The sequence below is a fragment of the Arabidopsis thaliana genome, chromosome 4 (assembly GCF_000001735.4).
Source record: "Arabidopsis thaliana chromosome 4, partial sequence".
Taxonomy (NCBI): Eukaryota; Viridiplantae; Streptophyta; class Magnoliopsida; order Brassicales; family Brassicaceae; genus Arabidopsis; species Arabidopsis thaliana.
In genome coordinates, this window is record NC_003075.7 from 15,842,272 (window position 1) to 15,858,269 (window position 15,998).

Sequence of the window (15,998 nt, forward strand, 5' to 3'; positions counted from 1 at the left end):
TTTGTAGTTAAATTAAGGCTAAACAATCTCAAATATAAATTGGTCAGGTCCACAGACAACAGCCTGGCAAGTGGCAAGCACTAAAAATTCGACCGTTATTTTTTGCCCCTTTTTTTAATATTTCGAAATTGTATCTTTTAGTTTTATTTTAAAGCTTTTTAGCCCGCTCCTCCTCCGCTCCACCTTTAATTTTTTCACCAATTGGATTTGGATCTGTCAAAAATATTGGCCTCTTTCTCTCTTTCTCTCTTGCTCTCTTTCTTTGTTGGGTTGATCTCTTCTTCCATGGCGATCCCTACGGAGACACAACACCAGGAGAAGGTACTCTTTCACCATTCCATGATTCCTTCGTGTCGTTTTTAGCCAAATCTTTTTTCCGTTTCTTTCGATTTTTCTTTGTTCTTCCTTTTCTTTTGCACGATTTTAGGGTTTGAAACTTTTGTGAATTTGAACAATCGATTTATGTTTGGAATAGAAAGAGAATCAATTAGGGCAGATGTTCAAAAATTGCTCAATTTCAAAGCAGATTCGTTTCTAGCGATGATCTGAAAATTGGTTTTTATCAGGAGGCTTCAGATGCTTCTGCAGCAGCTGCACAAAAGAGATGGACTTTAAGCGATTTCGACATCGGTAAGCCTCTTGGCAGAGGCAAATTCGGTCACGTCTATCTCGCCAGAGAAAAACGGGTCAGTATATAACAATCTATCATCTTCCACCATCTTTCAAATTTTTGTTGTTAAAATCCAAACTTAAGAAGCATTTGTTTTAGATCCTTGATTGTTTTTCCTTCCACCAATCTCACACATACATGCAAAATGTGAAACAGAGCAATCACGTTGTCGCTCTAAAGGTTCTTTTCAAGAGCCAGCTTCAACAATCCCAAGTTGAACATCAGCTCAGAAGAGAAGTTGAGATTCAGTCTCATCTTCGTCACCCCAACATACTCCGGCTTTATGGCTATTTCTATGATCAAGTAACTTTTCATTTTTCTCCTTTTTTATTCACAGATAATTGTTATCCAATCTACTCTTGAGCATGATTAAGTTCTTCATTTGTTGCAGAAAAGAGTTTATTTGATACTTGAGTATGCTGCTAGAGGCGAACTTTACAAGGATCTTCAGAAATGCAAATACTTCAGCGAAAGACGAGCTGCTACTGTTAGTCATTCCTTCCACATTTTGACCTCTCAAACTGATTTCTTGTATGAAAACTGATATCCTTTCTATGTTCATTGTGCCAGTATGTTGCCTCATTGGCGAGGGCTCTCATCTATTGCCATGGCAAGCATGTGATACACAGAGATATTAAACCAGAGAATCTGCTAATTGGTGCTCAGGTGATGATATAAGCTTTACCTTTTCCTTTACATCTATCCATTTGATTATGAAACTAGCTAATATTATTATTCATGGATCCTTAACTATTCAGGGTGAGCTCAAGATTGCAGACTTTGGTTGGTCGGTACACACATTTAACCGAAGAAGGACCATGTGTGGCACACTAGATTACCTTCCTCCTGAGATGGGTAAAGTTGAAGGCTTGCTAAAAAGTTAGTTCTGGTGGGATCTAAATTCTTTTTAACAGTGACCTTTTGGATTGTTTTACAGTCGAAAGCGTAGAACATGATGCTAGTGTAGATATCTGGAGCCTTGGGATTCTCTGTTACGAGTTTCTTTATGGTGTACCTCCTTTTGAAGCCATGGAGCACTCAGACACATACAGAAGGTAAACAGCATTTGAAATCTACAATTATAGTCTGTTTCTTGTGGGGTTTGTTTGATGATATTTGTTACCACCAATGATCTATATCAGGATTGTGCAAGTGGATCTCAAGTTCCCTCCCAAACCAATAATCTCTGCATCTGCAAAGGATCTTATTAGCCAGGTTATATTCTATACCTTCAATCTAACAGATACACTTTGATGCAAGTGCTAGTTATTGAATCTGAAGTCTCACATATTTTCTCAATTGTATGTATAGATGCTTGTCAAGGAGTCTTCGCAACGTCTGCCATTGCACAAGCTTCTGGAGCATCCGTGGATCGTGCAAAACGCTGATCCTTCTGGAATCTACAGAGTTTAAAAACAAAACGCTTACTGTTCTCGCCAATCTCGACCAAAACTGTTATCTAGAAACCCAAAACTGTATTCTTTCTTACTATTATTTTTCGCTAATTCATGTTCCAAATAATGTGTATTATGTAGTATGTACTAATACTATATGGCATTAACGGAAGAAGGAAACTCTATAAAGAGTTGTTAGCTGAAAAATGTTTCTAATTTCACCTATGACGATGAGAACTTCTAGAAGTTTCTCCATGCAGTTCCCTGCACATTAGCCAATTCAAGTTTCAAGAGGGAGGGAAGGATAAATGCAACAGTCCATACCACATATGAGTAATGTGAACCCAAAGACGGTGAGTTTGATGAAATGGTTTGCCTATTTGAAGGGTTATTTACAACCCGCGTGTTTATCCGTTTCCAGAGGCAAGATAATGACGATTTTTTACAAAACAATGTCAATGGCATTACTCTGTAACTTTTTACAAAACAATGTCAGATTTTGTTATAAACTTCTAAATTAATAGTAGGGATTAGTGCAGAATAGTAGAGATGAACTTCTCAGGCTTGGATAAGAGGTTACCAGAGACGAAGAAGATAACAAGACAGAATATCATTAATGGTGATGCAAAAAAAATCAAATGACGGAATGTAATTTTGCCAAAAAATTTTTGCTATTAGTCGGTAAACTCCGTGGTTCCTTTAGGAGGGTTCATGAAGCTGGGCTGGTTTGTAGATGACAACATTCGCGCCCACATTCTATCTGTAATCACAACTTTGTTCTGTCTTTCGGTTATTCGCTGCGCAGAGAAAAGGAAAGAAACAAAAAAAGGATTAAAGCTCGATGATCCAATGGCAAGGACATATACTTAGGCGAAGAGAAACTTACGTTAAAGGGAATGTAGGTGTGCCTTCCATTAACAAGACCAGAGACAAAGCCGGTATAGCCAGCCATTGCACCATGGACTGCGCTTTGGGCAAGGAGAGTTGAGTAGACGTTGTCAGATGCATTGGCTGGAATAGCTCGGATCATGTATGTCGGATCTGAAACATGGTTTGAGTCATATTTCTAATTCATGAATCTATGTAGCTCGACTTGAATTTGGGGAGGACAAACGTACCAATGTATTTAAGAGTAATGTCCATTACATTGTGCTTCGCAAAGTATTCCTGTAACAAGAGCCAGAGAAGGAAACAACTGTAATAAACCCACATAAATATCTTGTCTTTTAGGTGAAAATATGGGACTGAATCTCGTTGGCAATAATTTACCTTGATTTTAAGACTCATCCATAGTCCTACATCTTTAAGGAGCTTGTTTCCTGAAGCATCTTGTTGTTCAATGCTCTCTGCAACAAGATCCTGTCCTGCTCCTTCAGCAATCACTATAACCATGTGGCCATTTTCTCTGAGACGTTTTGCAATGAACTCATAGAGCCCTCCTTTGCCTTCAAGGTAAAAGGGTGACTCGGGAATCAGACAGCAGTCAACATCTCGGCTAGCCAGAGTAGCATACATTGCAATGAACCCTGCAGTGTAGAAGCTGTAAGATTAGATAAAAGCGTAGGGAGTAACATCATAAAGAAGATACTTCTGTGGTCTAATATTTGTATGCATTACTGCTCTCCTAGATTCTTCTGTGAACTTACCACTGTACCGACCCATTAGCTTGACAATTCCAATGCCGTTTTCCACACTGGTCGCTTCAACATGCGCTGCATTAATAGCACGTTGAGCCTCCTCAACCGCAGTATCAAATCCAAAGGACTTGTCAATGACCTAGATCAGAGATACTATCATCAAATTGAGCTTCTTGCGAACTAACCAGAATAGGAGAGGAGGTTAAGGTTGAGAGTGCAGACTACAATAATGATAATCTAGGACTTACTGGGATGTCGTTGTCAATGGTTTTTGGTATTCCTGCAACTGCAACTTTAAGTCCACGGCGCCTAATTTCCTGCAGCATCAGTCAAAAAAAATTTGCTTCACAAGATTAAAGTGCTTGTGACGTTTGCACACACAGAAATATCACGGTTTTACCCAGTCCATAAATTAAGAAAACTATTTTATGTCTTCAAGCAAATAAACGTTCATTTTCATAAGAGCAGAATGTCTTCACAGGAATTTAATTAGACAGTTCTCTTCAAAATATGTTTTAGATAGGTATATCCAACAATAATACACAACATTTCACTAACCTTATATATTGCATTTGCTCCCTTTTGGGTTCCATCACCTCCAATAATGTAAACCTATATCACAGATGCAGCAGACAAAGCAACTGACTCTTATTGGTATAACTATTCTCCATAGAACACAAACAAACTGAAACAACAAAACAAAATTTTTCTTGAATACCTGATTTATTTCACGATCTTGTATGTTGTCGACAATCTTTGATGTATCATGTCCCCCTCGGGAGGTTCCTAGTATGGTTCCCCCGCGCTTGTGGATGTCACTCACAGTCTTCGGCGTTAGTGCAACAGTGTTTTTAGAATAGAACCCGCGAAACCCGCACTGCGATATCAGAAACCAGATGAGTCAAAACAAATCCTACTCAATCAATAATGGCTAACATAGTATTTGCTTTCCATTGTAATTTGCTATTAAAACTGACATTGCTCTATTATGCTCTACTACAATATGCAATAGCAGCTATAGAACAAAGCATTCAGTCTACAAGTTGGGATACAATGAGATCATCATCCCTAGAAAATACAGTCTAAAAGCATAAATCGTAGGTACAAAAATTGAACTCACATCCACACCAATCACTTCTGTAACACCATACATAAAATGAAGACCACACACGATCTCCCTGATAACTGTATTAAGCCCGGGGCATAGGCCACCACAAGTGACAATACAGGCACGCACATCAGATGGCTTGAAGTACACCTAAACACAATATATAATCATATATCAGCAGTTTTTACATCATCAAATACAGAAGCTGCAGAGCAAAGGAAACTCATGGAGTAGATGAAGTACCTTTTGGCGCGGGCCTGCACGTCTAAAATGTGTCCCTCTAGGAGAATCCTTGTGAACAACAATCTATACATCACACGAAAGGGAAAATGAGCAATGTGCTAAACATATCACATGATCACTTACGAAGAGAACAAATGTAAGAAAGGAAAGCGTCAGTGAGTTTCACCTTTTCCTGGACTGTATCATCCTCATCAACAAAATACTGCCTGAAAATCACACAGAATATGAACCCTATTAACTAACCGTCATCTTTCAATCAATCAAGTTCATAAGTACAACATCAACTTACCTTACTACTGAATAAGCAGCATTTGATTGCAACGGGTTTGGATAAGTCTGTTAGAGAAGGTATCAGCAAAAGTGAATAAAGTATAAAATGAAACGAAGCTATAGCATGATTTGAAATATGAACCAAAAAGCTTTTTTTTTTCTCCATGGCAAGACTAATTTACAATCCAATTCTTCCATTACTCTACATGTATAAGAACCTCATTACATTAGCATCAAATTTAGAAAATAGTAAGTGATTAATAGATCTAATCAAACATTCGGTGACGAGTAAGCATATGTGCACCAATCAATTTCCACGTTGACATTGATTTAACATTTCACATTTGTATGCACTAATACGAATATAAATATTTATGTAATTCTCTCCCTGATAGAGACCAGGATCTCATCAACAGTCCGAATCAACATATAGGCTAAAAATAGGCGAAACCAATTATACAAACACAACTTTTGCATTTGCTATACACGAACCACCAAATCGGCAACAATATCAAATTCGTAAATCGTATAACCACCGATCCATGAAAATGTCGATTTCAAAGAATAATCGATGGAATCGTATAGAGATAGAGAGAGGAAGTAGTACGGGGAGATCGAGAATGTAATCGCTCAAATGAGGAACATCTTCGAGTACATAACCAGCAGGTCCTTCCACCAACTTAATCTGCTCGTCCACGCCATTAGAAGCCATCGAAGAAAACCTTATTCTTCTGAGTGTTTTTCTCTCCGGTGACGTAAAGCGACTGTGAATTTGAAGCGTATGTATGTATGTGAGTTTTAATTCTCAGAGCTCAGAGTGGTATAGAAGTAAGGAACGAGAAAGCGACGTCGTTTTGGCTCACCGTTACTTTATGATATACGGACATTACCGAAATACCAGCGTAAACGGCGGCTGGTTTTTCCTTTTGTCAATTTCCGGTTTTCAGATAATTGATTCGTGGATAAATGCAGAAGTATGGATAAAATCTCATTAATTATCTTTATTATACCTTTAAAGAAAATGACAAAAATTAAACGATAAGAATATCTTAATATTTACGAAATATATTCTTAGTAATTTCTCTATTTGGTGTCAAAAATATATAGGCAATTTTTCTATTCTTTAATTTCTTAAGATTTTTTTTTTTTAAAATCATTTTTTCTTAGTATATGGTATTGTTCATGACAAAGAGAGAAATATCATATCCTGTTGAGAAATAGCATTTATAAAAACTGATTTGTTTTGTAAAAATAATAATGTCAAGCTAATGTATAGATCGAATAGTTATTTTAGCTTAAAAATCAAATTTCTGAGAGGAGAAAATTTATCTTACAAATCTTTATAACGCTTAAGTATAAAAAAAAGATCTTAATACACAATTGTCCGAAAAAATCATTTTTAAACTATCAAATTATCGGTTTAAACTTTTTATTTGATTAACAAATCAATCTAAACTTTACAAATCTTCATGAATCAATTTAGGATTTAAATATCAAACAAGTGGATTCTAAAATAATAAAGTTTCCTCTCCAATTAGGAGTATAATGAATTACATATTTGGAAAGAAAAGATTCGAGTATTAATAAATTTTAGATGAATTTGATAAGTTTTAGACAGTTAGGAAAGTTGTTACTATTTGTTATTAAAAATATTTGCAATCTCCCTCACTAAAAAAAAATAATATTTGCAATCTCACAAAACCATGAGAATTGGGTCTTTGTAATTTTTAATCAAGGAAATCCATTATTACATCACTAATTGAAATTCATGTTTGTATATACAGCCTAAACTTTTGTATATACAGCCTAAACTTTTGTATCTTTTATTTAAAAACACTTTAATATGTTAAAATCCAATATAGTATCAAAATTATATCAAAATCTAATAAACAACACACCAGTTTTCAACTTTATCAATTAAAATTAACAGATGGTGATTTTAAATCAGTTGGTTTCCATCGACACATGATTTCTAGTTACCAATAATCCCACTAACCCCATTAAAATCTTTAAATTAAAAATCTGAACAAAATTATCTAATTTAGATTTGTTTTCAAAATGATTACAATGTTTTCTTGTTTTGAACGGAGACTTATCGGCTCCCTCCGTAAAATAATCATACACATTAATCCACTAATCAAAATTTAATTATAAAATCGAATCGCCGTGTACCTAATATCTTCCCCAACCTTTGCTCTCTCTCTCTCTCCATCTCCCTCATACCTCCTTCTTCTTCTTGATCCATCATCTCTCTCTCTTTCTCTCTTCTCTCTGTTCCTAGTCCATCGATTTAACCTCTTTCAGATTCTCCTTCTTCTTTGACTTTTTTTGACACCGTAGTCTCTTTCCCCTTCCATCGATTTAGGGTTTCCGATTTTCAAAATCTCCTTTTTATTTGTTTCCTCTCCTTGTGCAATTCCCGTCTCGAATCCATCTTGACCTGGGGGTCTGATCCGATCTCCCTCTAATCATATCGTGAAGCGAGATTATGTTTTTGTGCTGCGCTTCTGCTTTGATCGCTTAGGATTATCAATCGTGTTATGATGGTGGGTACTCAAAATTTAGGTGGTTCGTTGCCGCCGCTGAATTCTCCTAAAAGCTATGGAATTACGAAGCCGCTCTCTCTTGCTGGGCCTTCTTCGGCGGATATTAAGCGTAATGTGGAGCTGGAGAAGGTAAAGCTTTGTTTTTTTGTTTATACAAAAATTGTTCCACTGTTTAAAGGATTCGTTGATTTGGCTTATCTGATGTGTATTTTCTTATATGCTCAAGTACTTGGTTGATGAGGGACTCTACGAGAGCAAGGATGATACCATGCGGCGAGAGGAAGTTCTAGGACGCATCGATCAGGTGACTCAGCGTGTCTCGTTGATTGTTTGTTCTGTATATTTACAAGTGTTATCTTTTGATGGTTGTGCTAATTGGGTGTCTGAATCGACAAGAATAAAATTATTGTGTTTATAATGGTCTTTTAGGTTTCATTGTATTGGTTCTTACTCGTGTATGGTTGTTGATTTTGGGCTAAGCATAGATCATAGTTCAATATGAAATAGACTGGTCAGGCATATGTTCTTATGTCCATTGATTTACTTTGCTGTTTTTAAGTTTCTTCACATGCTGTTCATTGTGCTATTTGTCTGAAACTATCAATCTTATCTCCCACCTTTTTTTTTTAGATTGTAAAGCACTGGGTGAAACAGTTAACGCAGCAAAGAGGATATACTGATCAGATGGTGGAAGATGCAAATGCTGTCATTTTCACCTTTGGATCCTACCGACTTGGCGTAAGTGCTACTTGTTTACCGCTTCCTTGCTTTTATCTTGAAGCTAAAATGCGTATAATATGTTTTTTGCTATATGTTTGTGGATTACTCGAGAGATCGCTCTGTTTTTGTCTATGCAAATGCAATCTTAGTCTCTGAGGCTGAACCGACTTCAATTTTGTTCACTTTGCAGGTGCATGGTCCTGGGGCTGACATTGATACTTTGTGTGTTGGGCCATCTTATGTTAACCGGGAGGTGACTCTTGCTACCACTTATTGATGCAGAAGTTTGATTCTTTAGTTCTTAACACTTACTCTTTACAGGAGGATTTCTTCATCATCTTGCATGATATATTGGCTGAGATGGAAGAAGTGACTGAGCTCCATCCTGTTCCCGATGCCCATGTTCCGGTCATGAAATTTAAGTTTCAAGGAATACCGATTGATCTGCTCTATGCTAGCATATCACTTTTAGTTGTGCCACAGGTAATTTTCTGTGAATTTATTGTATCTTTCTTTGTTTTTGCTGAAGCTGTAGGGTCTGATAAATTTATATTAGCTTGTATATATTATGCTATATGTTGTGCTTGTTTGCATGTTGATGGAGACAGATAGTGTATTACTCATCCTCAATGGCTTATATAGTAAACAAATTTATTTTAGTAGTTTCTGGCTTGAGAGAGAGATCTGAAAAGTTTGCTGGCTATTTTGGTGCATCGGTTTTGATTTTTATATGAAAACTGAGCCCGTGAGCTGTCATGGTAGATTACAATCTCTTGCTGAATCAAATTTCTTGTTTTCATGGATTTGGTTTATCGACAGGATCTGGATATCTCCAGCTCTTCTGTGCTGTGTGAAGTTGATGAGCCAACCGTTCGAAGTCTTAATGGTTGTAGAGTTGCTGATCAGATTCTTAAACTCGTTCCAAATTTTGAGGTAAACTCACAGAATGCCAGTCATTATGTTAACATATGAATGAACTATGGTTACCTTCTCTTATCTTATGTGCAATTGTAGCACTTCCGGACAACCTTAAGATGCCTGAAGTACTGGGCTAAGAAGCGTGGGGTGTATTCAAATGTAAGATCATAGCTTTCTGAAATTCGTATTTATTGAAAACTTTCATGTCTAAGCTCTTGTCATATTTCTCATATTGGGCAGGTGACTGGATTTCTTGGCGGTGTAAACTGGGCACTTTTGGTTGCTCGTGTCTGCCAGCTTTATCCAAATGCAATTCCTAGTATGCTGGTTTCTCGTTTTTTTAGAGTATATACTCAATGGCGGTGGCCGAACCCAGTCATGCTTTGTGCAATAGAAGAGGATGAGCTTGGATTTCCTGTCTGGGACCGTCGTAAGAATCATCGCGACCGCTATCACCTTATGCCAATAATAACTCCAGCTTACCCATGCATGAATTCTAGTTACAATGTCTCTCAAAGCACTCTTCGCGTTATGACAGAGCAGTTCCAGTTTGGTAACAATATCTTGCAGGTAAGTGAGCAAAACTTTTGACTTGTTATCTCAACTATTTATTCAGGATCCTATACTTATGCATGATTTTTAATGCAGGAGATTGAATTAAATAAACAGCACTGGAGCTCTTTATTTGAACAATATATGTTTTTCGAGGCATACAAAAACTACCTTCAGGTTGATATAGTGGCAGCAGATGCAGAAGATTTATTGGCTTGGAAGGGTTGGGTGGAGTCGCGGTTCAGACAGCTGACCTTAAAGGTTGATAGCCTCCTCTTTTCATTTGATTTACAGTAATAAACCTGCTGTATATCAGTGTTTAATCATATTTGTTGTGGTAGAAAATATAAAATTATTAAATGTTTCTCGATTTTGTTTCTTTTCATTCAATAATGCAGATAGAAAGAGACACTAATGGGATGTTAATGTGCCATCCCCAACCAAATGAGTATGTAGACACGGCTAGGCAGTTTCTGCATTGTGCCTTTTTCATGGGCTTGCAGAGGGCAGAGGGAGTTGGGGGTCAAGAATGTCAACAGTTTGATATACGTGGTACTGTCGATGAGTTCAGACAAGAAGTAAACATGTATATGTTTTGGAAACCTGGGATGGATGTTTTCGTTTCTCATGTTCGTAGACGACAGCTTCCACCTTTTGTTTTCCCTAATGGATATCGAAGGCCTCGGCAGTCCAGGCACCAAAATCTACCGGGTGGAAAATCTGGTGAAGATGGCAGTGTTTCTCATTCCGGCTCTGTGGTGGAGAGGCATGCCAAGCGAAAGAACGATAGTGAAATGATGGATGTGAGGCCAGAGAAACCTGAGAAGCGTGCATCTCTTAGTCCACAGAGTCTAGATATAGTTTCTCCTGAAAATAGTGCTATCACAACTGGTTGGACTCCTCCTGTTTGCAACCTTAGAAGGCCACCAAGCGAGGAAATAGAAGCTGATAATTTGAACACTGAGTGTACTGAACTCACAGACTTAGCTCGAAATGAGTGTAACTCTGGCAGCGAGCAAGTTCTTGAAGTAGATAGTATGGCTGTAGTTCAAGAATGCTCTGATCCTGCTGAGCCTTTGGGAAAGTGTGTAACACCTGACTCTGTTGATGTGGTAGCATGTGTAAGTGGGCAGGAAGAAAACTTAGATCGTAATTTGAGGTCTGTATCCATCAGTGGTACTGACTCCCCACTTCTTCCGAGCAGATCCTGTGGGCAGAACCGTGATTATGAGGTTAGTTTTTTTTTTCTTTTTGTATATGTTTGGGGGTTCTGGTGTGTTATCAGAAATTGGCAATAATTGTTTGAACATACCGGGCATAGTAATGATGAGTTTTTACAGGGTTTCGGGTTTCCTGCTGCAAATTCAGATCCTATGGGAAAGAAAAACTTGTACTCTCAAAGCGGCATGTCGGAAGACCTTCAGGTTATTAAGCTACCTCACAGTAGTTATCATAAGATTAGTTCTGTTGAAAATATTTAATAGCTGGTTTAAAAATGAATGTCCAATGATATGCGAGCATCAATTCTCCACACTACATGGAATCTCATACTGGTTTCATAGTGTCAAGAAACATAGGATGGAGCTAAGTTTGAAATTTGATGGTTGTCCATAAACAGTACTACTTAAGAGGTCAATGTTTCTGCTGTGTTATAACTTGCCTTGTGTGATTTCTGCTGCATACCGCCTAACTAGTGCATATATATGATTGGCAGGTCCTGCACTGCAAAGCAACTCCGCTTGAAACTTATTGAATTAGACTTTTCTCTCTTTGATTAAGTTTTGTAAGGAATAAAACTAACTTATGTTGTTGCTCGTAATCTTGTCTTGTCTTAGTCAAACTCTTTGGTGAGCGGGATGGAGAAGTCGGAAGACAGAGCTAGGTCAGAATCTTTCCAGAAGTCACAGATAAGGCATGTGTGTTATGCAAAGTCATGATTTCTTTATGTTATTCTTGTTGTGTATTTGGTTTCATTGGTGCTTTTATAGCACAAGCAGGTTAAGCTTAAAGTCCACTGTGTGAACGTCCTCTAGGCTATTGACGTGAAGAAAACGGGGGATTTCAACTCAAATTGTTGCGTTGGACAGACGACAGAGTCCAGAAGCTTTTGGTAAGTGAATTTTTAATATGGAAAAAAGAAAAAAGAAAAAAAAAAGTTAAAAAATGACATTTGAAAAATTCAAAAAAAAAAAAAAGAATTAAGTTAAAAAAAAAAAGGTAACCAAAAGAGAAAAGAAGGTATAGGCAGAGAAAGCATTGGTGGTGGTATTTTGAGTGAGCTTGGATGATGACCAAAGCTCAATATGCGTCATCAGGATCATAACTTGAAGATTGAAATGATTTATATAATGTCTGGATGATGAATGCTTTTTTTTTTTTATTATTCGGCTGTTTCAGACTCTGGTCCTCTTAGGGCTTTGACTTGAATCGTTTGTGTTTTTTTAATTTTATTTTGCGGTTTATGTATATAAGATCTATGCCTCCTTGTCTCTCGTTTTTGGAGTTATGCTGTCAAAACTAAGTGAGAGTAGTTGCAATGAAAGGCTTTAAAATAAAGGTTTCTGATCTATATCAAAGTCAAAACACTGTTTCTTTTTTTCTTATGATGTAATATGATGGAAAATCTATAGAGGAATTGGAATAATTGGTGGTTGAACCGGGAAAGACAGATTCTCAAATTTAAATGTGTCGGATCTGCTAGTTCCAAATACAAGTTCAAAGCGTCACTTAAAATATAGAGGACCATGAATAAGTACAAGAGCTCTGTATTTGAAAACATGAATGGTTGGAATTCCTACCGAGACCAAACACTTTTTGTGGAGATATGTCTTGTTTGGTTGAATTATCTTTAATACAGCATGCCAAAGGTTTGAAGAGTAAGATGAAACAGTAGCCCTTTCAATGTTTTCAATATATATTGACTGAGTCGAAAATATGGGATTTTAACTTCTCGGGGCCAACAGATAAGAAATTTCTCGGTAGTGACCGATAGCACTACTAATATCTACCTTTTTAAGCATGGAAACCTTTTCAACTATCAAGAAAAAAACAACTTTAAAATTTTGATAGCCTAGTGGTTTGTATGTATGAAATAGTGATATTTGATAGCCTGATGGTTTGTATTAATATCGTCATTCTGTCACCTCCGGCGTTGAAACTAGTATAATGCATGTCCACAAAAGAAAAATAGAACTGAGCTGAGGCAAAAAAGAAAGAAAAAAAAAAATAGAATTTTAGGAAAGCGTCATTCTGAGCAAAACAACTAAATGAAAATCTAATTTTTTCGTTGGATTTTCCCAACATTTAGGACTGCAAATACTCTTTACACAGACGTAAGGTAAGTAACTAAGAAACAAAAAAAATTCTAAACTCATTCTTAAATAATCGCATTAGCGTCTCTATTTTGTTTGATCTAGATTATTTTTCTCTTTCTGTCTTCTCTTTTATATACAAGGGATACTGATAAGACAAAATCTAGACTTTTTAAGTTCCAGGCCTCTAGATTTTTAGTGGGATTTGGTGGAGAAATGCTATAATTCGTCGTATTTGCCTACAAATTTGGAGAAAGTTTTACGGAAACTTTTGACTTGTTCGACTACCAACCTATAAGTTACAATTGGTCTTAGCAGATATATAGTATTCCATCTTTTCTGTATTTTCAATGCATCGAAGTATAATTTTTATGATAAGTAGTTTTTAACGATGGGATATATGTTTCAAACATCGTTAGGTAACAACATATATAGGCTTTCACAACATTTTGTCGTTTTATGTCTATGCATAAACAGCCGGAGAATATTATACGACAAACAAATATCATAACATACATACATATTTACATATATATATATATATAATGCATATGGATATTTTCCCCAATCTCACCAATTAAGAAAAAAAATAACTAATTATTTATAGATGCATAATAATATATGAATACAACAAACGTACGTATCATACGTTAATAGATTACCAATAGAGGGTCAGGTCAATCAATTAGATCCATGTGTTTCGAGCCTGTAATTCCAACGTTAATATGATCATTAGATGGTAATATTTTATTTTTTTTGGCATACCTTTTTACAGTTTTTATGATTAACATAGAAATATAAAAGTTTATATACGCCCTCATATACACACAAAAAAAAACTATTTCGAAGATCGAATTTCCTACAATTTCATCCAAGCAGATCCCAAACACGATCATGGATTGCACAAAAAAAAAAAAAAAAAAAAAAAGAGAAAAGGGAAACAGAAAACTAAGGAGATATATACTACTACAAAGGAGAAATTAGAAAGTCAAAACAAGACTACCAAAGTTACCTAGAATACTTAATATTTTATTTTTCGATAAGATTTTTCGTAAAGTAAGTTACTGTTTTAAACCTCCTGAGCCATCATCCACTTCTGCAACCTCAGCTGTCTATAGAAACTCTGTATAAACTCCTCCGCAGCTCTGTCCACGTGGCAGCTTTCCATCGTACCGGTGCTGCTAGCTACGTCGGGAAATACTGCCGCCGCTACGTGTCGGTCCCAGATGGAGTCACGAACCTTGGGAAGTGTGTTGTAACGGATATACGCTTGGCGTTGGCGCTTGTTGATGAGCGGTCTGTTATGAGATCCGTTACTACGTCGTCCTTTGCTTACGGTGGTGGCGTAGGAACGTCTCGGTGGGGTGCTGCTGCAGCTGAACTCGTACTCTAGCTGGAGCGGGACAGGGGAGATGAAGGATGATCGCACATCTTGGTGGTCGGAAGGACGGCACGTGATGCGTGAGTGGGAGGTTGAAACGGCTTCGTTTAAGGATTTGCGTAGGATCTTGCCACGTTTCGCGAGTAGATGTGGATCGAGGGTTGTGAGGAGTTTGTGACGTGAGGCGTCTGAAACCTTCTGTATGGTGAAGAGAATTAGCTTGGCCAGGCTTGAGAGCTTCTTCGTTGTGACTGTTGAGCAAACCTCCATGTCGTCGTGTATTTGCATATGTGCGTGTGTGAGGGAGAGAGAGGGTTTGGCAATTAGGATTGTAGAGAGATGGGATTTAAAGAAAATAAAGTGGGATTAATGAAGAAACTGATGATAGTCTTTATATAACGGAAACATTATATTTATTCCGCCATATGAGTAATGGTGATATAATTAATTTATCATAAATTTATACAAAGTAGGAGAAAAGAAGTCGATGGGTCCAATAGTTTTTATCTCAACCGTTAAAAACATTCTCTGGATTTTATTAAAGTGGCTCTTGTTTGAGTCTCCCCACTATGGTATACTGGTATTGTAAAAACTAAAAAACCAAGTCAATGCTAATACTCAATAGTCTAGGGATAAAATTCCATGGTATACTGGTATTGTACTTTCAAACTATCTAGAGACAAATTCATGTTTTGTTGCCGTGGTTATAAATTCTTAAGTAACTATAGTTTGGATTTGATAATTTAAATTATCAATTCAAATTTATTGTTATCAAAGGATGGTATATTACCCAAGATTTCAAAAACTTTATATTAAAAAAGTTAGAATATGAAACCCAAAAGATTTTCATGTGTAAACGCAAATACAAACTATAATCCAAAATTATATTTTGAATCCCACTCATGAAATCTAGAAATGAGATCAACAATTTCATACATCAAAATTGAAAGACATCTCAAATATGCTTTGATATATTCTTATTGTAGTAAGTCCTCTAAAAATATAATTGATTAAATTCATAAACTCTAAATTTTATATAGTATAAATGTATAATTAATCCCTCGTAAATCACGTGTTGGACCATTGGAGGAGCAGATATCTGGTAAATACAGATACTGAAGATTGATCTAACCTTTTTATTATTATTTTAAAAAAAAAAGATTGATCTAACCATCAACAAAAGCGACTCGATTACTTGGAAAACAAATTTACATTTAAATTTAACCAATATTTAAATTATGTAATGAT

The 15,998-nt window shown here is 36.5% G+C and overlaps 4 protein-coding genes across 20 annotated transcripts; 2 read left to right on the forward strand and 2 right to left on the reverse strand.

Moving 5' to 3' along the window:
* Positions 1–171: 171 nt before the first annotated feature.
* Positions 172–2,594, forward strand: AUR1 (ataurora1). Its single transcript, NM_119436.3, has 9 exons — positions 172–321; positions 567–686; positions 827–973; positions 1,062–1,157; positions 1,241–1,336; positions 1,429–1,525; positions 1,608–1,725; positions 1,813–1,885; positions 1,982–2,594. Exons 1-9 carry the CDS (start codon positions 286–288, stop codon positions 2,081–2,083), a joined length of 885 nt encoding a protein of 294 aa, NP_195009.1. The 5' UTR covers positions 172–285; the 3' UTR covers positions 2,084–2,594.
* On the reverse strand, positions 2,305–6,281 carry PFK6 (phosphofructokinase 6). The gene is made up of 13 exons (NM_119437.3): positions 5,930–6,281; positions 5,342–5,388; positions 5,219–5,258; positions 5,053–5,115; positions 4,822–4,959; positions 4,420–4,578; positions 4,260–4,313; positions 3,950–4,018; positions 3,711–3,840; positions 3,334–3,590; positions 3,183–3,231; positions 2,951–3,105; positions 2,305–2,861 (listed from the first exon to the last, which is right to left on the reverse strand). Exons 1-13 carry the CDS (start codon positions 6,032–6,034, stop codon positions 2,739–2,741), a joined length of 1,389 nt encoding a protein of 462 aa, NP_195010.1. The 5' UTR covers positions 6,035–6,281; the 3' UTR covers positions 2,305–2,738.
* A 1,158-nt stretch (positions 6,282–7,439) lies between these two features.
* Positions 7,440–12,923, forward strand: nPAP (nuclear poly(a) polymerase). Of its 17 annotated transcripts, none has more exons than NM_001036701.1 (14): positions 7,509–7,997; positions 8,095–8,172; positions 8,499–8,606; positions 8,779–8,841; positions 8,910–9,071; positions 9,408–9,521; positions 9,603–9,665; positions 9,747–10,076; positions 10,155–10,319; positions 10,457–11,290; positions 11,399–11,482; positions 11,621–11,689; positions 11,773–11,970; positions 12,056–12,597. In NM_001036701.1, the coding sequence occupies exons 1-12, from the start codon at positions 7,863–7,865 to the stop codon at positions 11,633–11,635; spliced, it is 2,151 nt and encodes a 716-aa protein (NP_001031778.1). In that variant the 5' UTR covers positions 7,509–7,862; the 3' UTR covers positions 11,636–11,689; positions 11,773–11,970; positions 12,056–12,597. The 17 variants fall into 17 exon arrangements, with proteins under 17 accessions (NP_974669.1, NP_849561.1, NP_974670.2 ...); NM_179231.2 differs by lacking the exon at positions 11,621–11,689 and having other exon boundaries at positions 11,894–11,940; positions 12,047–12,168; positions 12,276–12,438; NM_119438.4 differs by lacking the exon at positions 11,621–11,689 and having other exon boundaries at positions 11,894–11,940; positions 12,056–12,168; positions 12,276–12,438.
* A 1,279-nt stretch (positions 12,924–14,202) lies between these two features.
* Positions 14,203–15,169, reverse strand: AT4G32860 (Avr9/Cf-9 rapidly elicited protein). Its single transcript, NM_119439.4, has one exon. The coding sequence runs from the start codon at positions 15,036–15,038 to the stop codon at positions 14,439–14,441; it is 600 nt and encodes a 199-aa protein (NP_195012.2). The 5' UTR covers positions 15,039–15,169; the 3' UTR covers positions 14,203–14,438.
* Between the last annotated feature and the right edge of the window lie 829 nt (positions 15,170–15,998).